The sequence below is a fragment of the Myxocyprinus asiaticus genome, chromosome 29 (genome assembly GCF_019703515.2).
Source record: "Myxocyprinus asiaticus isolate MX2 ecotype Aquarium Trade chromosome 29, UBuf_Myxa_2, whole genome shotgun sequence".
Classification (NCBI taxonomy): domain Eukaryota; kingdom Metazoa; phylum Chordata; class Actinopteri; order Cypriniformes; family Catostomidae; genus Myxocyprinus; species Myxocyprinus asiaticus.
The window spans coordinates 28,241,106-28,263,875 of NC_059372.1; the positions used below are offsets into that span (position 1 = coordinate 28,241,106).

General features: G+C 36.4%; 2 protein-coding genes across 3 annotated transcripts; one reads left to right on the forward strand and one right to left on the reverse strand.

Moving 5' to 3' along the window:
- The first annotated feature begins 436 nt into the window (after nucleotides 1–436).
- nucks1b (nuclear casein kinase and cyclin-dependent kinase substrate 1b) lies at nucleotides 437–12,113 on the forward strand. Of its 2 annotated transcripts, XM_051662669.1 has the most exons (9): nucleotides 437–1,023; nucleotides 4,063–4,112; nucleotides 4,277–4,331; nucleotides 4,584–4,612; nucleotides 4,705–4,833; nucleotides 6,881–7,045; nucleotides 7,167–7,307; nucleotides 10,433–10,732; nucleotides 11,203–12,113. In XM_051662669.1, exons 1-9 carry the CDS (start codon nucleotides 1,007–1,009, stop codon nucleotides 11,235–11,237), a joined length of 921 nt encoding a protein of 306 aa, XP_051518629.1. In that variant the 5' UTR covers nucleotides 437–1,006; the 3' UTR covers nucleotides 11,238–12,113. The 2 variants fall into 2 exon arrangements, with proteins under 2 accessions (XP_051518629.1, XP_051518630.1); XM_051662670.1 differs by having other exon boundaries at nucleotides 446–1,023; nucleotides 10,433–12,113.
- A 1,510-nt stretch (nucleotides 12,114–13,623) lies between these two features.
- On the reverse strand, nucleotides 13,624–22,676 carry LOC127420381 (major facilitator superfamily domain-containing protein 4B-like). Its single transcript, XM_051662639.1, has 10 exons — nucleotides 22,345–22,676; nucleotides 21,059–21,257; nucleotides 19,652–19,894; nucleotides 18,881–19,040; nucleotides 17,867–17,982; nucleotides 17,591–17,764; nucleotides 15,038–15,185; nucleotides 14,705–14,775; nucleotides 14,508–14,625; nucleotides 13,624–14,397 (listed from the first exon to the last, which is right to left on the reverse strand). The coding sequence occupies exons 1-10, from the start codon at nucleotides 22,572–22,574 to the stop codon at nucleotides 14,282–14,284; spliced, it is 1,575 nt and encodes a 524-aa protein (XP_051518599.1). The 5' UTR covers nucleotides 22,575–22,676; the 3' UTR covers nucleotides 13,624–14,281.
- Between the last annotated feature and the right edge of the window lie 94 nt (nucleotides 22,677–22,770).

The window sequence follows — 22,770 nt, forward strand, 5'->3', positions numbered from 1 at the left end:
AAGCATATAAAGGTAGCATAAAAGCAATCCATTCGATTCAAGTGGTTAAATCCATGTCTTCTGAAGCTATATGATAGGTGTGTGTGAGAAACAGATCAATATTTAAGTCCTTTTTTTACTATAAATCTCCACCTACTGGGCAGGGAGGAGAATTTATAGTAAAAAAGGCCTTAAATATTGATCTGTTTCTCATCCACACTTATCATATCGCTTCTGAAAGATAACCACTGGAGTCTTATGGATTACTTTCATGCTGCCTTTATGTGATTTTTGGAGCTTCAAAGTTCTGTCCATCATTCACGTGCATTGTATGGGCCTACAGAGCTGAAATATTCTTCTAAAAATCTTTGTGTTTAGCAGCAGTAAGAAAGTGATACACACCTGGGATGGCATGAGGGGGTGGGTAAATGATGAGAGATTTTTATTATTATTATTTTGGGTTGAACTGTCTCTTTAATCTCATGTTATTAACATCTGACTAAAGTGGATTGAGAAAATATAAAAATAAATTAATCTAATCAACTTAAGTAAAAACAACAACATTGCTTTAGTTGAAACTGAGTAGTAAAGGATTGTTGAAAAGTGTGGTTTATCCAATCGTTATTTGCGGGCATTTTGCGTTCTTCAGACTCCCATCCCACTTTTTACTCATGAGAGAATTCTGGCTGGCAGGCCAGGGCAATAGCTAATTAGTTAGCTAATATTCGACGACAGGATTTACCAGGTCAGTACGGCCTGGCTACAACATTTATACAATTCTTACCCACACAGAACAAAGCGGCGTGCAATCAGATGCTCTAGATCGCAAACATTTGCACGTCTTGAGTGCAGTTATTATTGCATTAGGTAGTTTCTTTTAGCTGAGCGCTACAGAAAGTGCAGCAGCGGGAGGCACCTGGATTCAGCAGCAGAAAGCCAGGCGCGCGAGCACAGACAAGCAAGCCATCTGTTACAAATAAAGATTTTGTAGCTTGGAAAAGCAAAAGCCGCCCAGTTCGTTTGCAGGATGGCAAGACCTTCTAGGTAAGTGCGTTTTATTTGCTTGCTAGTTTACAGTTATAGTTGGTTCGCACATGATGTGACCTGCATGTGTGTGTCTATCTCCATGTTTGCTAACTGCTAAATGGCTAACCAGCATTTTTCTCCAAGGCAGATCTGCAGCGTGTTTACATAGCTGACCAGAAACGGCAAAAATCGCGCGTAAACGCGTAGACTCTCAATGCTTTAAATATATATTGAGGATTTTTTATTAATAAAATAACCAAACGGCTCTCGACATACCCAGACCTACCTAAGATAACCGAAAGCAGCCAGCATCTAATAAAAAAGCGGGATAGTAGTAGTTCAAGCTGGCGGGCTAATTAATGTTATACAAAAAACAGCCAGACAGTCATTATCGGGGGGATAGAACTCGTTCAACTTATGTTTTTTGCACGACTATTTTGCAGCTTTAAGAAATGGGTATATTTTTAAGGCATTGAGATGTAACTTTCACGTGTTTTCCATAGTTAGCCCGCTGAGCATGGTGTGTGTGTGAGCTGAAGCGCAGCATGAAAACTCCTCCAGCGCAATGCGCGCCATTACTTGCATACAACACTTAAGTCATTTCCCCTGGTAACTTGTGGTTCAAATAAGTTTACTTAGGTTTTCAATCAGTACATATTAAGAACCCATTATAGGTCATCAAGAAATAGGCTGTATTTTAATAAGTGCTGTCAGTTGAATACAACATTTAATAGTGATAAATCACAGATTTGAAAGTACTGAAATTTGACTAGATATGTAATTGTTTTCCTGTCAAAAGGCATTTATTTGTTCCTTTGGAAAGAAAAAATGTAAAAGTAATGCTTTATTAACAAACAAAGCCTTCCAAAGTATAAAGATAGAAATGCACTAAAATACCACCACAATGGACCCTTATTACAGACCTGTTATGACGCGTTTCCGCCTTTAACAACCTAAATGTAGCAAACTTTTTGTATATTTCCAATTTGAAAAATATTTAGTGTACATTTATTACATCGTATTATATTACCTGTATTACCATATTAGCTGAGATGAAGCTTCTAACAGCAGCTGAGGGAGTGACAAAATTTGACCTGTTTCTCTCTTCTTACTGCTGTTGTCCAGCACTGTATATTTGTATCTTGGAAAGCTGTGGAAGCATAATCGTTGATTTTCTTTTTTTTTTTTCTTTTGCTGTTGGAGTAAAAGAGTAAGGTAAGCCAAAATTACATTTGCTGCGGTCCAACCAGCATTCGAGTTTAACCAACTATGACGACTTCCGCTTCGCGAACGTGGTCGTGTGAAAAGGGTCCATGCAAGTAACATTAAACGTTTCCTAAAGTCTAAGGTCATGTCCAGACTTATACATTTTTGTTTGAAAGTGCATCTTTTTTCTCTACATTTTGGCCTCCCATCCACACTGAGACACCGTTTTTGACAGTGAAAACTGTGGTTTTCGAAAATGCTTTTTCAAGTGGATAAATTTGAAAATGCTGTCTTCGTGTTATATTGTGGACAGGGAAAATGGAGATATCTGAAAATTATGATGTATTTGTTGTCTGTGATGTATTTGTTGTCTTGTGATGAAGTCATGTGATCCATTCAACCCAAAACAATCAAGATGGTGGCCCATGTTGTAGCAGCGTTGTTGTGCCTGCTGTTTACTTTGATAGCCTTGTTAAATATAATTGGTACTTTGTATAACCGGCACATTGCATTCCTTCAAAAGCAACTGGAAGTTTACTCGGAATGGCTGTCCAGCGACAGAACACGAGGACAATTGTGTTTCAGACCATACATGAAACGCCATTTTCAAATGTATCTGGATTAATGTGAATGTTGCCTAAGTGGGAGGTTGACTAATTGAAAGAACTAGTCCCCGTAGGTTGCGTATTCATTGCAATGTGCATTACATTTCGTAAACCCTCATCCTCCACGTTATTAATCTGCTGGCAGGCTGTGGCTATACATTTTGGATATGGAATTCATGACTTCCAAAGGACGCCTAAATTTTTTGTTTCACAAGTCCCATCTGGGTTTGTTTTTTAAGAGGTCCTTTCTCCATCACATGATCATTGACTCAGAATCGCTGCTGTGTGTTTGTGGTGTGTACATCAGTGTAGTGTCCCTGTCAGACACAGTGCAAAGGTTCCACCCTGTTCCAACCAGTGTTTAGAACTCACATGGAGCTGAATAATATGTCAGAATCTAATGTGAAAATGGTTATATGCGTTAATCGCGATTTAAGAAAAAAATAAAAAGTTAAACATTTTAAATTAGCACCAATGCAAATAACATGAAACGTTTCCCATAGTCTAAAGCATGCGTTAACGCGTTAATTTTGACAGCTCTAATTTAAATACAATGTTGCGTCCTTGTTTCAAATAGTATTTCTGACTGCTTAAACAAGTGACTGAGAACTTGTACTTTGGTGTTTGCAGTGGCAACATATTGTTCATGAACTTTCAACCTGGTAATTGGATTCTTTTATTGAGTCTGTTAGCTCTCTAATTTTGGAGTGAATGTTGATCTCGTCAGGATAATTTATGGACTGAGGAAGTTCTGTGGGCAGTGACTATAATGTGACCTGCAGGGCCTGTAGTTCAATGCCCTATCTGAACACTGAAGGGATTCTAGAGCTGTATCTCCACAGTGCTGCTGTTGGCATGGCAGTTACTCCAACATGGCACCCCTGTCTCCTCTGCCCCTATATGCAGCCACCACAGCTTTAAATAAGGGTAGTGACAGCTCTGTTGACATTTAAAATGGCTTTCACTTATATACAAAAAGCTTCCATTTAGAACCAGAAATTTGCTAACATTTTGTACATTTGTTTAATTTTAGATTCATAAGATTGAATTATTTTGCATAAAACTGGAGAAAGTGATACATTCTCATTTGAAAGTTTTGGCATATCAAGATTTAGTTGTTTTGCATTTTTTTTTTTCATTAAGCTATAATTACGTTTTTAGATAATAACTGGTCTATAGACATATTGTACATGTGTTTGGTTTTCTCATGGGCCATTTATTTTTCCTTATTTTCCTTTGTGCACAGGAATAAAAGGGTTGTTGACTATGCACAATTCCAAGAGTCTGACGATGCCGGTAAGCTCTTCTAATGCAAATATCCTGTTACATACCTCGCCATTGTGTAATATTTTAAATAAACAATAACACAATGGTGTATTGATTGTTCATAATATGCAGAGTTGTATGTACTGTGAAGTCATGCTGTTTATGACTCGATTCCACATAATGATGTTATACAGATGAGGAATATGGAAAAGAATCGGACCGACCTGAGAAAAAAGCTGTAAAACGCAGGTCAGTCTCCCTAAAATATATATATATATATATATTTTGTTTGTTTAAAAGAAGTTTGACATAATAATTCAGTTTAGTCACCATTGTCATGTTTGCAGGTTTTGATTTTACCCCTCATCCATTTGGAACATTATTTATGAACTTGCATGCACATTAATTACACTGTTAGTTTTATTTTGTAATCATGGCAGCCGTTTGTCTGAATTAACAATTTGTATATATCAGTATAAATAAATGCTTTTTCCTATGTAGTGATGATTCTCGGCCCAAGGACCGCAAGAGTAAGTCAAGGTCATTTTTGCCTTTATTAACTTTATTTTTATTGGTTTTTATTCAGCTGTTGACCAAGTGCTTTTCCATTCTCTTATTCAAGAGGATCTCAGTGATGATGACAATGATTATGGAGAGGATGAGGAAGATGATGATGGTGGTGACAGCGACTTTGATGCTAAAGAGGCCAGCAGGGGGAGGCAGGTGACAGCTAAACGGAAAAGGGCTGCAGGTACTACCAATATAATCAGAGTGACTACTTTATCCAGTCTGTCATTGAGTCATATAATGCATCAAAATGCCTAAGAACTCTAACTATTTCAGTTAGATAAACAAGTTTCTCTAAACACATTTGTTGCATTGCATGTTAAAGGGATAGTTCACACAAAAATGAAAATTATCTCATTATTTGCTCACCCTTATGCCATCACAGATGTGTATGAATTTCTTTCTTCTATATAACACAAAAAAAGATTTTAAGAATAATATTTCAGCTCTGTAGGTCCTTAAAATGCAAGTGAATGGTGGCCAAAACTTTGAAGCTCCAAAAAGCACATATAGCCACCATAAAAGTAATCCATACAACTCCAGTGGATTAATTAATGTATTCTGAAGCGATACACTAGATGTGTGTAAGAAATATATCAATATTTAAAACTTTTTTTTTTACTAAAAATCTTCGCTTCCGGCCAGCTCGTTGACGAGGGTGTAGTTCAAACTGCCTCTGCCGTGACATAAGCGCATAAGTCTCCTCTGCATATATATTCATACGTAGATACCTTATTTGCAGCTGTTCCTATGGACCACAATACTGTTTCCACACAAAAGCAGTTTATGCAGTGGTCTGAGCAAGGAGCTCGGTCTGAGGCATCTCCTCCATTCACTTGCATTCTAACCGATTCAAACAGCTCTCCTTGTTGACTGCTCCAATATGGCTCCTCAGTTGACATATCCAAACCAGCCGAATGAAGCATCCATCTGTGAAAGGCTGCGTTACCTCGACCCTTGTGAATTTTTAGTAAAAGTTTTAAATATTGATCTATTCCTTACTCACATCTAGCATTTGGATACAGAAGACATTAATTAATCCACTGGAGTCATATGGATTACTTTTATGATGGCAATATGTGCTTTTTGGAACTTCAGAAATGTAGCACCCATTCACTTGCATTTTATGGACCTACAGAGCTGAAATATTCTTTCAAAAATCTTTGTGTCCTGCTGAAGAAAGACAGTCATACACATCTGGGATGGCATGAGTGTGAGTAAATGATGAGAGAATTTTCATTTTTGGATGAACTATTTCTTTAAGGGGCCATATACTAGTTTTAGACCATTGTGTTGTAGGAATGGGCATGGTTACTGGTTTTAACATTCGGTTAACCGCACGGTTAATCTGTTTTTCATCAGGATGCGGGAATAAAGAATGTTTATTGCAGTGGAATTTCCTCAAACACTACTCAAAATAGCAGCAAATAAAGTGCACAGTGAGCTATGAGCTTAAATAGCACAATACATAGATCATTAAATGCTAAAATCTCATAATAAAGTCAAACAAAAACAATCAAACTGTATATGCGCTATGATCGGGCAGGTTCACATTTTTGTGAAGCAGCAAACGCAAGTATTGTCATGTTTGTGGAGTTACATTGCTGCAGTTAAATTGCCTCTTCGGGGAGATTTGATTTTTAAATGGTTTAAAATCAAATGGCATTTAACTTTTCTGATTATTTTAGGTAAATATGTACACCAGAGCATGCGCTGAAACTTGCTCGGTAAAAAACAACCTGGAATCATATTTAATGGTGTAACAGTCCTCTATGCAACCTGAACTAATTCAGAACACAGCACAAGGAATGAAACAATGAAGGTGTTTTTCGAGATACAATGATAAAAATTAAAGTTCTTTTTAACTTTACTTGGTGTCAAAAAATGCGGCGATCTTGCACGAGACGCAGTTATATTCAGCGCAGCAAAGACGTCCGTCTAGTGCTGGTTAACAGTATATAGATAAACAGTGCAGACGCATACAAAAGCATGTTTGAACAACCCCTAACTTGCCCTATACTTAAAAAAACTGACCCAAACCTGGGTCAGTTAACCGTTTTTGTTGAACGGTTAACCGAATGTAGACTATCCGTGCACATCCCTAATACAGTATATAGTGGGAAGGCCATTACCACCATCAGCCATTGAAAGAACCATATCGGTCGAACATTAATGCATACATGCACACCTTCAGCTTATGTTGACCATGCATTTGCTATTTTAACATGCAGATGACAGTGATGATGATGGTAAAGTTGTAAAGAAGAAGGGCCGACAGGTGCGTCAGGCAGCCACTAAAGCTGCATCCAAACAGAGGGAGATCCTTCTTGGGGATGGAGGAAGTGAGGAGGGGGAGGAAGAGGAGGAGGAAGAAGACAGTGACGTTTACACCGGGGGTATGATCATTATTATGTCAAAATATATTTAAAATGCCTTTTTATCAAATATTAGTGTATTCTGAGAATGTTTTTGTGATTTTGTTGACTTTCGAGCAATACTCTGCTTTTCTGCTCATAGAGGACTCCGGTAGTGATGAAGATTTCATGGTAGAGGACGATGATGATGACAGTGACTATGGGCGACCCAAAAGGAAGATCTCAAAAGTGAGCAGGAGAAGCAAAGACAAGAAATCGCCTAAGCCCAGGATAAAGGCTTCAGGTTGACCACTATAATCTTATTATCAGATTGTGCCAGGGGAAAAAAAAAACGGTTGAAGGGATAGTTTACCTGAAAAGGAAAATTCTGTGATCATTTACTCACCGTCATGTTGTTCCAAACCTGTATGACTTTTTTTCAGTGGAAAACAACTGGAGATTTTATGCAGAATGACAAGCCTCAGTCCACCATTCACTTTTATTGGTCAAAAGATGCAATAAATGTGAATGGGGACTGAGTCCAACATACTGCCTAACATCTCCTTTTGTTTTCCTCAGAAGAAAGTTATACAAGTTTGGAACAACATGAGGGTGAGTAAATTATGTCAAAATTTTCATTTTTGGGTGAACTATCCCTTTAAAGACCCCATGGAATAATATTTTGGTGTGTTTTGTGCAGAGTTCTGTGGCTTTTAGCCCATGTGTGATAGCTTTGAGACCATCTACACTGGCGACCAAAAGTTTGGAATAATGTACAGATTTTGCTCTTATGGAAAGAAATAGGTACTTTTATTCACCAAAGTGGCATTCAACTGATCAAAATGTATAGTCAGGACATTAATAAAGTGAGAAATTACTATTACAATTTGAAAAAAATGTTCAGAACTTTTTAAACTACTTCAATGATTTCTCATCAAAAAATCCTCCACATGCAGCAATGACAGCTTTGCAGATCCTTGGCATTCTAGCTGTCAGTTTGTCCAGATACTCAGGTGACATTTCACCCCACACTTCCTGTAGCACTTGCCATAGATGTGGCTGTCTTGTTGGGCACTTCTCATGCACCTTACAGTCTAGCTGACCCCACAAAAGCTCAATGGGGTTAAGATCCATAACACTTTTCCAATTATCTGTTGTCCAATGACTGTGTTTCTTTGCCCACTCTAATCTTTCCTTTTTGTTTTTCTGCTTCAAAAGTGGCTTTTTCTGTGCAATACTTCCCATAAGGCCTGCACCCTTAAGGTCTTCTCTTTACTGTTGTACATGAAACTTTGTGTTGAGCAGGTAGAATTCAATGAAGCTGTCAGCTGAGGACATGTGAGGCATCTATTTCTCAAACTAGAAACTCTGATGTACTTATCCTCTTGTTTAGTTGTATCTGGGCCTTCCACATCTCTTTCAGTCCTTGTTAGAGCCAGTTGTCCTTTGACTTTGAAGACTGTAGTGTACACCTTTGTATGAAATCTTCAGTTTTTTGGCAATTTCAAGCATTGTATAGCCTTCATTCCTCAAAACAATGATTGAATGACGAGTTTCTAGAGAAAGCTGTTTCTTTTTTGCCATTTTTGACCTAATATTGATCTTAAGACATGCCAGTCTATTGCATACTGTGGCAACTCAAAAACAAACACAAAGACAATGTTAAGCTTCATTTAACGAACTAAATATCTTTCAACTGTGTTTGATATAATGACAAGTGATTTTCTAGTACAAAAGAGCAATTTAGCATGATTACTCAAGGATAAGGTGTTGGAGTGATGGCTGCTGGAAATGGGGCCTGTCTAGATATGATCAAAAATGACTTTTTTCAAATAGTGATGGTGATGTTTTTTGTTTTTTCCTGACTATACTTTGTGATCAGCTGAATGCCACTTTGGTGAATTGAAGTACCAATTTCCTTCTGAAACAGCAAAATCTGTTCCAAACTTTTGGCTGCCAGTGTATATTATACTCCCAAAAGACAAAATGATTTTTACAATTTACAGTTTGTCCAGTCAAATGCTCTCTGGTATGAGAATGGCTAATTCCTAATTCCACCTGCCCATGAGTAGCAGTAGCAAGTAGCACATTGTGGTTCACGATAGGGATGGACATTTTTGAGTAATTTTGTAGTCGAGTACTCTAACCCACAAAAAACAAGCACTCGATTACTCGTAAATGAATATGCATGTTAAAAATAACACGTTTGACACGTACATCAATCTTATATTTTGTTTTATTCATAAACGTTACCAAGAACGTTACAAAGCAACTACAGTATGCTTTTCTTTTGGGAAAAAATTAAATGAATAATATGCATTAATAAAAATGGAAAACAGAATATATTTTAAAAATAACCGTAAAAAACATTTGCACGGGTATAAATTCAGAGTCTACATAAAGAAATGAAAATTCAGAAAAACAAGTGGTGAAAGTTTGCTTTTTCAGGGTTCCCGCGGGTCCTTAAAGTCTTAAAATGTCTTAAATTCAGTTTTCTAAATGTTAAGATCATAAATAGTCTTAAGTAGCTTAAATGGTATAACAAAAGTCTTTATCATTTAAAGAGGTCATTCTTAAATTTGGAGATGGAAAGACAGGTATCGTGATATGGCCTAATACGATTATTATTAAACCTCAAAACGCTACGATTTAACTAAATAAATGCATGCGCTGCATGCTTCAGAGTGATTGCTGATGACTACTACTGTTGCCTGATGTTTGCTTTAAGATGTTTATATTCTAATACATTGTAGATGATTGTAAGAGTGCATATTTTATTTCCCTTATCTGTTTGAATTAGCAGCCAGAATCAGTGAAGCACAGACATTTCAAAATAAGAGTCCCCGGGCTTGTTTAGAGTTAAAAGTCCCATCGCACCTGGGATTTAATTCAGTTTGGCCCACCCTGTCAGAGGAAGAAAAGACTAAGAAATGTTTTTTACATTCCATACATGATTTATTTTGAGATTGTGTGGGCTTGTTGTGGTATGGACATACAGTATTAATTTTATTGTGTTCAGGTCTGAAAAAAAGGTCTTATATCTTAAATTTGATTTTAAAAACTCTGCAGCAACCCTGTTTTTATAAAATGCACTCTTCCGGTGTTCAGAGTTTTAACAGAAATACACACATACTGGTCTGATCAGCTTCCAAGTTCGCTTTGCATTGTCTTTCCACCAATAAAATTAGATCCTCGTCTGTTGGTTTGCTTGACTCCAACAAGAACCAAATACAAATAGAGTAAAATTAAATAAAAATATTACAGGTATTGCACAGACACCATGATATCTTCTCTCATCCAACACCTCGATGACACATCCACAGCTCGATAATTAAGTAATTACTACTCTCATGAACTGCCTGCTTTTCATAAGCGTAGAAAGCTGAGATCCCCCTCAACTGTCCCATCGTTTGACTCTATTTTTTCCAGCAACCCGAGGGCCCAAAAAGAAGAGAGGGAAACGTCAGACAAAGGTGAAGAGAGTTGTGAAGAAGGCCTCGCCTAAAGATGAAGATGAGGATATTGAGAGCAACAAGGATCAGGAGGAAGAGGGCCAGGATGAAGACAAGGGGTCGCCCACCCCCAAGAAGAAAAAGGATGATGAAAGTGGTGCGGAAGGAGAGGAAAACAATAGTGATGGAGAAAAGGAGGAAGAGAAAGAGAATGATAATGACAAAGATAACGACAAAGAGGAAAAGGACGATGTTTCTGAGGAGGAGGCTCCATCAGGTGAAGACTAAAGTCTTTTACCTGTTGGTGAAAATGTCTATTATCTGTCTGTTTTTCTTAAGGATCAGTAGAGTTTATTTCCCACAATACTCAAAGTGTTTTGGATGTTTGTTTATGTCTCTTAGCTTGTAAATACCATATCTCAAAAGAAATCGGTTAAGTATCATCAGACCTACCCTAAATGGGTTATCTTAATCTTAAAGGATTTTCTTCAGCCTAAATGCAGTCTTTCGTAAAAAAAAAATTCAAATATAGCTTTTTGCAATTTTTGCATAAATCGTTTTGTTACAGCTGATCATCAGTTTATAAACAAAGTAGGAAAAAAGATTGTCAAATTTGCCCCCCAAAAATACAGATTATACTGTATGGATTATCTTAATTTTGAATTTGGGATTTCCTTCACCCTAAATGCATTCTTTTGTATTAATGTTTATTGATGTTTCAATTATAGTTTTGGTTTCTTTTTTCAGGAATCATTTTGGTACAGTTGACCTTCAATCTGTAACAAAGGAAAAAGATTGTTAAAACACCCAAAAGCTACAGATTATACTATTGGCTAATCTGTATTTCACAATATTAGGCACCTTACATTTTAAAAATGCATTTAAAAGAAAGTAACTGCTTGTTTACTCTCAAACATACCAACCCCCTGACTTTCTTAAATATACATGATCTCATCCCTGCTGCATTGACAGGTGCAAACACGGGCTTATAATGAACATACGCTTGTTATCATGAACTGGATTTTGTGCCTGCAGTTCAGTCACGTGATGTGTCCTTCAACCTGTCTGCATTGCTACATAAACTGTAAGTTACATAGCTTTAGTATGCTACTTTCTCCACTTTTTGTGCAGTTAATTCTCAATTCAGTCTAGTAAATCAGCTTTTTTGCGTCTGAGCATTTGAACTAAAAGATGAATTTTTCTATGGTTGTATTGAATGTCTTTCATGCGTGGCATGATTTCATGTATGTGGTGTGTAATGTTCAGGCGAAGTATGTTGGTAGGCAGAGTCTCAGCCAGCTGGGTGGGGCCCTGTCAAATTAGTGACAAATTTTGAGAATGAGTGATGTCAGAAGTGAGCTAGTGAAGACCTTATTATTGACCTCTGTGATGCTTCATGTGTGCATTTTTTAAAGAATATTTTGATGCTTATAGATGCCTTTTTAAATGAGCGGTTTGTTAAGCCATTAGAATGGTAAAACAACCTGATTTCAGTGCACACCATCCATAGCATTCTCAGCTTCATATGTATCTCCATCCTAATCTGTAGCCTTTCATCCTATATCATAATTTATCCAAAAATAAATGTTTTAATTACGCTATTCTGATTTTTGTAAAATCTGTTTTACAAGGAAAAAATAAAATGTATCTTTAAAGAATTTGAGTGGTTGGTGAGGTTGTTATATAAAGAATTAATGTGTAATATTGGTAGACTGTAATGAAAATGACATGATGTTTCCTTCCCCTCCTGTAAAGACTGAAATCAGATGTTTTCTTCATTAGGTGCTCGATGAATATTTTGATCAAAACCTGTGCACTGAAGCTCAAATCACCTAAATTCTTTCAGGTTTGAATAAGATCAGTCTCTGCTATGAACAGTTAGAAGTTGTCTCAACAAAAGTCTGACCTAAGATGATAATGTTGTCAAGATGAGTTAAGGAATGTATCCAATATCAACATTACATTTTTTTAAAAGGTTTACACATTTTAATTTAATAACACATTTCCATATAATTCAAGTGAGTAATCTTTAAAAATATTTTAAGATTTATTCATTTAATTTTGTTAAACATGAAACAGTTCAATTTGATGGAGTTTTGTTATGAAATTAAAATGTGTAAATCTTTAAAAAAAAAAAAAAAAAAAAGAAAAAGAAAATAGCCTGCGAAGGGTGAAGAATATGCAGATCTGACAGTTGTGTTATTTAATGCCTCTCACATGTATTCATTTCTAAAAGAAAACTCATGAGTACTGATGATGGGAAATAATTTCTTATTTTCTGTTATCTCCAAATTTGTCCTTTAAACAGAGATTTACTGACTAAGCAATTCTTGATTTGCTTGTTGTTATGATCACTGAGTTTTTCCAATTCACAAAATATTTTCACTGTTTATTGACTTGTTTGGCTTTGTGCATTAAAAGTTTCCATCATGACATTGCACATTTTTAATTTTCTTGATTGTATTTAGTATTTCAATATTAATACTGAGTTACACACACAAGAAAGGTTTTTTTAAATTATATTTCTTAAAGAACCGCTGTGGGTTACAGTCACCACAGGAGATCCTTGCACATACAAAGGGAATACTTGTATGGACTTTTTACTCTCAGGATATTCCCAGAATGGAAAGAAAACTGTCAGTACATTCATATAATTAGTCCTTTCTCTGTATTGAAGAAAGAATACTTTTATTTTGCTGGCTGTTCCTGTATAGAGCATTGGTGCAAGAGTGTGTTTTATTTATTATCCAAAGGTTCAGGTTTCTTTACTGCACCAAACTGCATCTTTCTATGTAATAATAATGATGGTAGAAGTTTCAAGCTAAAGTAAGATTTGAAATGATTTGAATGAATTAAAATATATATATATATATTTGGTGATGAAATTGAATCAATACCAAAGATCAAGCACATACAGTCAGTGAAAATTGCACAACATGGTGACTGTTTGGGCACTATGCACAGATGCAAAAGAAAAAAAATATTGTCAAGTGAAGTATTATTGGAATTTTTAGAAGCTGCTTGAACATGCAAGAGTTGGAATTACAACATGAAAAACAATGTTTTGTAGTATAAGGAAATTTCTAGGAATTTTCCCTAAAGTTGGTGAATGGTTACTTAAGTTGTTTGGTGTTTAATTTGGTGTCAATGATTCTTAGACTTTATGGGTGAAGTACAAAACAATTTTATTTTTATTTATGCCAGAAATGACTCCATCCCTTCAGCAATTAAACATTTCTCACATTTGACAGTCTTCTGTTTTAATACATTTTACAACTAAATACAATAATAAAAAAATTATTCAGAATTATTTGTGCAAAACTAAAAAAAAAAAACACAACACGACAAAAAATAGATAATAAACGTAGCAGAAATACACAATTTATATTGTATTTTTTTTTTCAGGGTTTTATTTACAGAAATAGGACAATGAAACCACAAGGGAATTCCCTTTTAATGTTTACAGTTTAACAGTACAGTTAAAAGGATAGTTCAATGAAAAATGAGAAATCTGTTATTATTTACTGACCATCATTTTGTTCAAAAACTTTGTGGCTTTCTTCCATGGACTCAAAAGGAGATGTTAGGCAGAATGACGGGGGGGGGGGTTTGCCCCTGCCTCAGTCACCGTTCACTTTCATGTGAATGGTGACTGAGGCTAATATTCTGCTAAAAATCTCCTTTTGTGTTCAGTGGAAGAAAGTCAGAAGGGTTTGGAAAACATGAGGGAAAACAATGATGAATTTTATTTTATTTTTTTATTTTTATTTTTTGGCAAACTATCCCTTTAAGTAGTTCCAGCGGGTTATGACCCATGAAGATTTTCTCATGTAGTTGGTTCTGATTGTGTTACAGCAATTTTTTGTTCTGTCACAGCTTTCTCTGGAGTGGGTGGAGCGGGTGCCGGTGGGTTGTCTACCATAGCAGCTTTTTTAGATGTTCCTTTGTAGTGAAGACATTTAGACAGAGTGATATAATGCTTCCTAGTTAAGTAGATAGTGCATACAGTATTTATACCCCCTGTGACATATTAGGCAACTTTTTTATTTTACCTGTGAGCTTTTTGTAGATGTGGTGGCACAGGATCAAGGCAAGGAGGAGGATGAAAGCAAGGCAGCCGAGGGCCATGCTACACACCAGAAAACTAAAACTGCCATCTGTCTGAATCAGCTGGAGGCAATTTTCTGTTATATTATTTATTTTTAGTAAAATATTTCTCAGATGTTACAACATTATTGAAAGTACTTACTGATCCAACCAACACCTGCATTGACATCTCACCCATTCCAGCAAAGGTCACTAAGACTGGTGTTGCACATCCTGAAGAAATTGGAGAACAAGAAAACCTTTTTGCGTGTTTGTCCATGTGTGTGCAAGAAAACTAAACACACTATGACATTTTTACAACTTTCCAAAAAAGAAAAAAATTGAGAGCGGTGGGTTACAGCAGTCAGAAGAGAGGAAGGTGCCAAATATACAGTCACTCCCTCAGCAGCTGTATTTGAGAAGTACTGTATAATATACTAAATGATGTCTTAATGTTGTTCTAAAAATGCAGTTTGTGTGTGTGCATACAATTTACCCTGGTAGTCAAGGATGTCCTCAGTGTAAGCCAGCATCAACGGGAAAACACTGCTGAGGAAAAGCCCTACCAAGGCTGTACCCACAAACAGAAACACATTGTTTGTGTAGAGGATCAGCAACAGCAGCAATGTTATAATCACACCAGCCTTAACAAGAGAGAGAGGGAGAAAGAGAAATCACAACTATCCACCATGATTCCTTATACACTAAACAGTTACATGTGGGTCCAAAGGTCCGAGACCACATTGAATAAGAGGGCATTTTACTATAAAACCTCAAAATTTAATCCCCAATGCAAAGCATTTATTGAAATCAAGCTGCAAAAACGCCTCATTCTCTACTTCCGCGACTTCCCTACGTCAATAGGGGGCTCATTATTTCATGACCGCCTCTAAAGCAACAACATTAACACATACTTTTACATCATCGCACCCTTGGCCCTGCCCACTGGTGCTCAGTTGGTAAACAGAGAGAGAGCAGGACAGACACAGTTAGTAGTGTGGCCTACTAACTATTCCTGAACACCAAAGGGGACCCATCTGGACTATTTTTAATTATTTTTGTTTTTAAACATGTACTCGACAGATGTCTTTGACCATTGTCATGTATCTCGTGACACTATTTAAAGTGGCTGTGTCAAGTTACAACTCTGAAAATGAGACCTCGTTCCATTTCATTCAGCTGCTCTGCACCTTGCTGTTTTGAGCACAAAAGCGTCCTGGACGCCTTCTTGCGCCCATCTGCACTATTTTTAATTGTTGGCATATGTAAACATGCACTAGATAGATATCTTAGACCGCTTTGATGCGTTTCCAGTATCAAAGTGTGTAATATAGTGTGGATTGTATGATGTTTCAGCTCATATCAGCGTGGATTGCTTGTGAACCCGTCATAATATGATTCAAGCTTTGCAAAGGAACTGTTATTGAAGGAAAAGGGCAGTTAAAAACACTACTAGACCCAACTGCAAAATCGTAAGTAACCAGTTACAGACACCAAGAATGTGTCAAATTTCATGACTCTTTGATAGTTTATGGTGCTGATGTGCTTGAGTGTACAGTTTAATATATTCGGATGCAATGTGTTGGGTGTGCGTTATGTGTAAACCCTGACATTTTGTTTTATAATGTTGTGGAGCTTGTTCATTCTCTTCTGATTGAGTTTCAAATATGGCTGTATTCGAGGGGCTGCACGATATTAGCCAATCATAACAGTGGGCATTTACGTTGAAGTTTTAAGGAGGCGCTTAGGTCAAAACCGAGCGTTTCAGACAGAGGGCGAGAGACAGGGTGGAAAATGATCATATAGTACTATATTATGACAACTTTACTAACAACTTTAGTAACATTATCAGTGGACCTCAGGGAAGATAATAAAATTATAAAAAAAAGTCATGACCCCTTTAATAAAACCTTAAAGTAGCTTTTTCCTAGTATAAAAGTACAAATGTCTGGATCAGAGTTTGGGTTTGAGTAGATTTTATTAACAATGAAAATCAGCCCTGTGTATGTCAACTAGATTAGTTCACTCTAAAATTAACATTTTGTCATTATTTATGACCCGTATGACTTTCTTTCGTGAAACACAAAAGGTGAATGTTTGAGAAATATTCAGGCCAATTATATCCATATAATGAGTGAATGAGGACTCTTCCAAAATGACAAATAGAAGTACCATAAAAGTATCATAAAAATGTTCCATACAACTCACTATATTTCCAGTCTTCCAAAGCCACATTATAGCTTTGTGTAAGAAACAATCTGAAATTTAAGTCTTTTTAACTTTTATGATACTATTATCATGCTTGACATCCCCAGTCCATGTTCAGTTTTATTCAACCTTATAGTGAAAACGTGACTCTATATACATATTTGTTAAACTTGTTATACGTGTCTCCAGGTACAGCTGAAGACTTCAGTGGCTGATTATGACTTTATAAACACTTATTTGTCACTCTGTTACTCAGACCTTGCTATGTTATGATATTGAGACACCTTATATCTAACGTACCTTTTGAAAAATTATACATTTTAATGCTTGTATTACAGACCAACGTACACATACACACACACACACATATATATATATATATATACACACATATATACACGTATGTACAATTAGGTGTTGGTTAAGGGTAAGGATGTCTCTTTTCGGACACTATTGGTTAAGTTTAGGGTAAAGTTTTAGGATAGGGAGGTTCGTTTTTTAAAAACCTCCATCTAAAATTCACCTTAAAAACCTTGTCTGATAACAACCTAATTTTGCTCGGTTTTGGCAACCCCTGCTGGACATTTCACTTGTAAAGTGCAGCCAAACGTGTTATGAACCACGTAATTTCAGTTTTGCAAAAATGTTGCAATTCTCACGTAAATTTCATGAGACCAGGCTGTTTTCATAATATACAGAAGAGTGACCAAGATTTATGTTCCATGGAAGTAAGAAAGTCATTTAGGTTTGGAGAGTCATGAAGATGAGTAAATAATGACAAAATTCAAATTTTCTGTGAACAATTCTTTTAAAGCCTGACAGCAAGAAGCAGGTTTATTACCAGGTTGATAATGAGCAGATGGACCGGTTTGAAGCGGTATGATAATGGGATGGAGACCAGCCGTCCTGCAGTGACAGCTGCCCAGAAGACACAGTTCAGGTATGCTGCCATCTTAACTTGCAGTGACATGGGAGCTGAAACAGCGTATGTGTAAACAAAGCCGGCAAAGACCCCCTGAAGATAAGCGTCAAGGGTAAAGAGTGAATATATTGTAACTTGCTGCTCTCCAAAGATAATTTACAGTAAGAAGTAAGTCTTGTCAGGCCACTTACTCACCATTATGCCTTCTGTCATAAGCAGGACCAGTCCACCCAAGATGTGGATACCAAAAAATGTGACAGGTAGCCCACGCAGGTTTTCGTTCATACAGCAGCTAAAGAGATCGCCATGTCCTGGATGACGAAGTAGGGGAGACAAGTGATAGTTGTAACAAGAGCTTAAATCATAAATTGGTTTCAGACTAGTTCAAAACAATCTTAGATAAAGTTATTTTTTGTTGTAAATTCTACAATAAAAACAAAAATTCCACTATCATCATACTGTTGTAATAATTATTGGGTATAAAGTGAACACAATAAAATTACATTGGGATACATTAAGGCAAGAGTTTTAATTATATACTGAAAGTAGAGTTTAAAGGTGCACTCAATAATTTTTTTTTCCTCATTTAAAAAAATTGACTTCTAAACAAATGAATTGTCATTTTGAAACACATGCATCATATCAGAAACCATATAAAAGCTGTTTTATTCTACCTGGAGAGAGGGGCCCCTCATGGGGGCTTACATTTTAGAATCACATGATCAGCCAGATACTACTCGCTTAATCTCAGCAACTGTTGTTGAAGGCTTTTACTTAGGGATTAAATTTCATCCTGGCTGAGTGTGAATAATGAATTCCTACAATGGCATCTGTAACTAAAAACTATTGCGTTTGAATGATGCTACATCCACGCCCCAAGGTGTCAGTGTAAGTCCATAATGACAAGGGTACTATTAAAAAATGCTACATTTTCACCTTGATATAGTGTCAAGTTGACACTTTCTCATAATCACACTCTTTCTTGTTTGTTGTTGTTTATGTTTTGTTATTTCATAGAATTAATGAATTTCAGTTTCTATAGGCCAAAACAATGGTTTGTTATTTTGGATACAGAAATTGACTTTCAAAAATAAACCTACCTTGAGAAATATTCACTGGAGTTAACAGTGAAACAATTTGCCCCAGTCTTGCCTCTATTTTGTTAAGTAAAATTAATTCTTAGGTATAAGAGTCCAAGGTGCTGCTCACCTGAAACTTCAGCACATAGATCTGGCATCTCTGTGCTTTCTGGTGTGTGGGTCTCCATGGCTAATTCATCCTTGTCCAGTAGCCGTGGAGTGCTGTTTGGGCAAAAGGGAAGCATCTTCTCTCGGTACATCAACACAAGAACTGCAAATGGCACAGGCAGCTAGGGGAGGAAAAAGACAGGGTTCAAAAATTTGAGTCCACATTGAAAATCTGGGATTCAAAAATCTAATATAAGCCTTAACATAAACAGAAAGTTTTAGGATTTTAATAATAATAATAATACATATATAAAATTGACATAAAATTAATGATAAATATTTACAATTCTGCACTATTTCAAGTTCCCTAATCAGATAAGCAAATTTATTATATTGGCCATGTTAACTCCTATGTATGAAAAGTCAGAATTCCTTTCTTCCATTAAAGCATACAATATGCTTTGTGGCATATTCTCAAATGTCACTGCAATAACATGGATCATTAGGATTTGCACAAACTTGTCGAGTCAATGTCAGTTTGAGTGCATGCTGTCATTAAATGCAGGGCATACCAAATACTAAGAAATTCTATAATTTGTGGTCATTTTTCAATTCACCTTTTCACACTCAAATTGTTTTGCTTTTATTCTCATTTAATTTGCAATGAAAAACTGGATTAAATTTGATTCCAAATTTTCAGAAGTGGACAAATGTTAAACCCAACTGTTAATATATATATTTTAAAAATCAAGGTGAATGTATCTCACAATTATACAGCACTTTCTACACTTACATTTATGAGGGCCATGATCCAGAAGGCATATGACACACTGGCCTTCCCTTCAACCAGTCCTGAGTGTGGGGAATTCTCAAGGATCACTGGTGACCTAAAGCTGGCTGTCAGGCTGTATCTGAAGTGCTGAATTATCTCTGTAGCATTTTCTGTGCTGTTACTGCTTGGGCAGTACCCTGATATGAATGGGTCTGCAATTAGGGGGCTCACCAGTGCACCAAGCCCAATAAAGAAGTGCAGTGCCTGGAAAAGGAGTACAGACAGAGAGGAGAAACCCAATTTAGAATTATGATATTTTTTTTAGCAATATCACAGGAGCAAGAGTACTGCACTACAAATTTTTTGTTGTTGTTTCAACTTAAAAAAGTAAGTGTGCATGCTGCCTTAAAATGTGAAGTTGTGTCAACAAGGTTATTTAAAGTTTCTCACCCCCACCTATCATATCACTTCAGAAGATATAGATTTAACCACTGGAATATTTTTATGCTGCCTTCCAGCCACCATTCATCTGCATAGTGCAGACCTACAAAGCAATTTTTTTTCTAAAAATCTGTTATGGTCTGCAGAAGAAAGAAAGTCACACATCTGAGGTAAATAGGATTGACAAGAGTGTTAGTAAGAGATGAAACATTTTTCATTATAGAGTGAACTATTCCAGTTGTGGAGACATGTGCAATCCTCAACACTTTACACGCAAATCACAGTGATGGTGACAATCATCAAACTCATCATTGAGTAAAAAGATGAGCTTTGAATTATTGCTACATGACAAATAACTGAAAGTGACAACAAACACAACAACCAGCAGCATCAATAAAAGCAGCAAACAGTAAAAAATGCCAAATAATTTGCATAATTTATTCATGCCGCTGTGCATGCTGGGAATCAAAATACATGAGCATGCTGTGCATAGTTCTCTTGACTTATCATTTTGATTTCAGTTGAATAATTTTTTTAAGTTCAGTAACTTATCACAAGTGTATAGGTTGTGATTCTGTGAAGACTCAGTGCTTTTTAACAAATCAGTCAAATGAGTCAGTGACTCACCCATAATATAAAATACGCTCATTTGTCACCACCCACTGTTTAAAAATCTAAATGAACGCTGAATCAAAATAGAGGAAAGTCACAAACACTGACAAGCAGAGGGAATCAAAATTCAAATTCAAGGAGAACCTGTTGTGAAATGTTCTATTAATGATTCAGTAGTATAAACAAAAACAAATGGTGAATTATAAGGAGAATTTTTCCTTCTTTTCCTCAAAAATGGTCCATCACTGACCAACAAATGATTAAAATAATGAGACAGTCTTCATACCCATTTTATACTACTGCTCAGAACTGTAGGCCTACTATGGACTAAAACCTCTCTTGTGTGAGAGAGATAATATAGACAGCCACTCTTACCTGCAGGAAGATAGCAGAGTCCTTCTGATAAACGGACACCAGTTGGATGTTTGCAATAGTGTCAATGATGCCCATGGCCATGCCTGACACAGCCATAGCAACGGCAAGCAACAGCACATTATAACAAAGTGGGATGATAGCAAAAACCACAGAGATGATGAGGGCAGAGAGGAACAGAGCAGTGAGGGCACTAAACAACCTGAGAAACAGAAGGAAAAAAGCATGGTTGCGCATGATATGTGATTATTTGCTATTTTCCCCTTTTTATTTCTCACATTTTTAAAGAGGGACTTTTTCGAATCATTTGATCCTTTTAAAATTATTCTCCTCCCTGCCCAGTAGGTGGCAATATGCGCGAAGAATGCAAATTACCAAAGGAAAAAGAATGTGGAAGTGAAAGTGGACATTTATAGTAAAAAAGGACTTTAATATTGATCTGTTTCTCACCCACACCTATCATATAGCTTCAAAAGACATGGAATTAAACACTGGAGTCTTATGGATTACGTTTATGCTGCCTTTATGTGCTTTTTGGACCTTCAAAGTTCTGGCCACATTCTTCTTTTGTGTGCAGCAGAACAAAGAAAGTCATACACACCTGGGATGGCATGAGGGTGAGTAAATGATGAGAGAATTTTCATTTTTGGATGAACTTTCCCTTTCAAATGAAGGCACTTTCTGGTTATCAAACATTAGTTGAATATGTCCATTGTTAATGTAATGAACTACACCTGTGGGAACTGACTTTATACATCCACTAAAAATCACCAGGGACCAATTTTACATGTACATTAATACATATTAGCAATTTTGCTTTATTTAGAAATGACATCACAAAACCAGCAAAATACCTCATGTTAACTTGATATTCAACATGATATTAACCAGGACACTGCACTGATACTTTCAAAAGCATTTTTACAAGGCATTTTAACAGTATATAGTAGAAGTCATTTGTTTATTATTATTATTATTATTATTATTATTATTATTATTATTATTATTATTATTAAATTAATTGAGGTACTCAGCACACATCCACGCAAAGAAATGCTCAACATGCGAGATTGACAGTATAAGGAGCAACACGGCTAAAAACACCAAGCAGTGAATATAATCCACAATCAAGTCTGACATTTGTGCAACACAGCTTTTTACTATGACCAACATACTAAATATCTAAATTAAAACTAAATTACACTGTGTTACCCAAACACTGGAGTTTTACAAGCAGAATGTGTCTTGATGTCCATCTTGATGTAGAGTGGAATCCCAACTCTACTCACGTTTTTTGGAAAATCCCTCCAGTAGAGCTTCCGATGAGCAGGCAGAGCTGCTGTGAGAAGAACACCCAGGTGATCTCCTTTAACGTGGAGCCCGTTTGGCATTTCAGATCTAGGATTGTAGGCCCCAGGAAGGCTATGCTAAGTCCAAAACTCCAGAACAAACTCCAGTACGTCAGTGTATGTTGACAGTTCCTTTTGAAAAGTGTTAATATACGCTCCTCAATTAACATAGTGTGAAAGTCTCTCGACTATTCCACAGAGAGGAGTGAATGGACAGCTTTGTTTGACTCCTGGTGCCTGGACATTTACTTTAATGGGCTCCCAGGCTTCTAAATCATTTGATTAGAAGACAGATCACAGAATGGATGGTCATTTCCCATATTTATATTCTTTCACTCCTCCCACAGCTTTTGTGATGCCACTGAA

What these genes read in the sequence shown, in the direction of transcription:
- nucks1b (XM_051662669.1), top strand. An exon ending in CAGTGACGTTTACACCGGGG is followed by an intron (nt 7,046 to 7,166) that starts GTATGATCATTA and finishes TTCTGCTCATAG; the next exon opens with AGGACTCCGGTAGTGATGAA. An exon ending in GCCCAGGATAAAGGCTTCAG is followed by an intron (nt 7,308 to 10,432) that starts GTTGACCACTAT and finishes TATTTTTTCCAG; the next exon opens with CAACCCGAGGGCCCAAAAAG.
- LOC127420381 (XM_051662639.1), bottom strand. Translation starts at nt 22,574, where the DNA reads ATGTTAATTGAGGAGCGTATATTAACACTTTTCAAAAGGAACTGTCAA. An exon ending in TCTATGTGCTGAAGTTTCAG is followed by an intron (nt 17,983 to 18,880) that starts GTGAGCAGCACC and finishes TTCGTCATCCAG; the next exon opens with GACATGGCGATCTCTTTAGC. An exon ending in TGCAGGTGTTGGTTGGATCA is followed by an intron (nt 14,626 to 14,704) that starts GTAAGTACTTTC and finishes AATTGCCTCCAG; the next exon opens with CTGATTCAGACAGATGGCAG.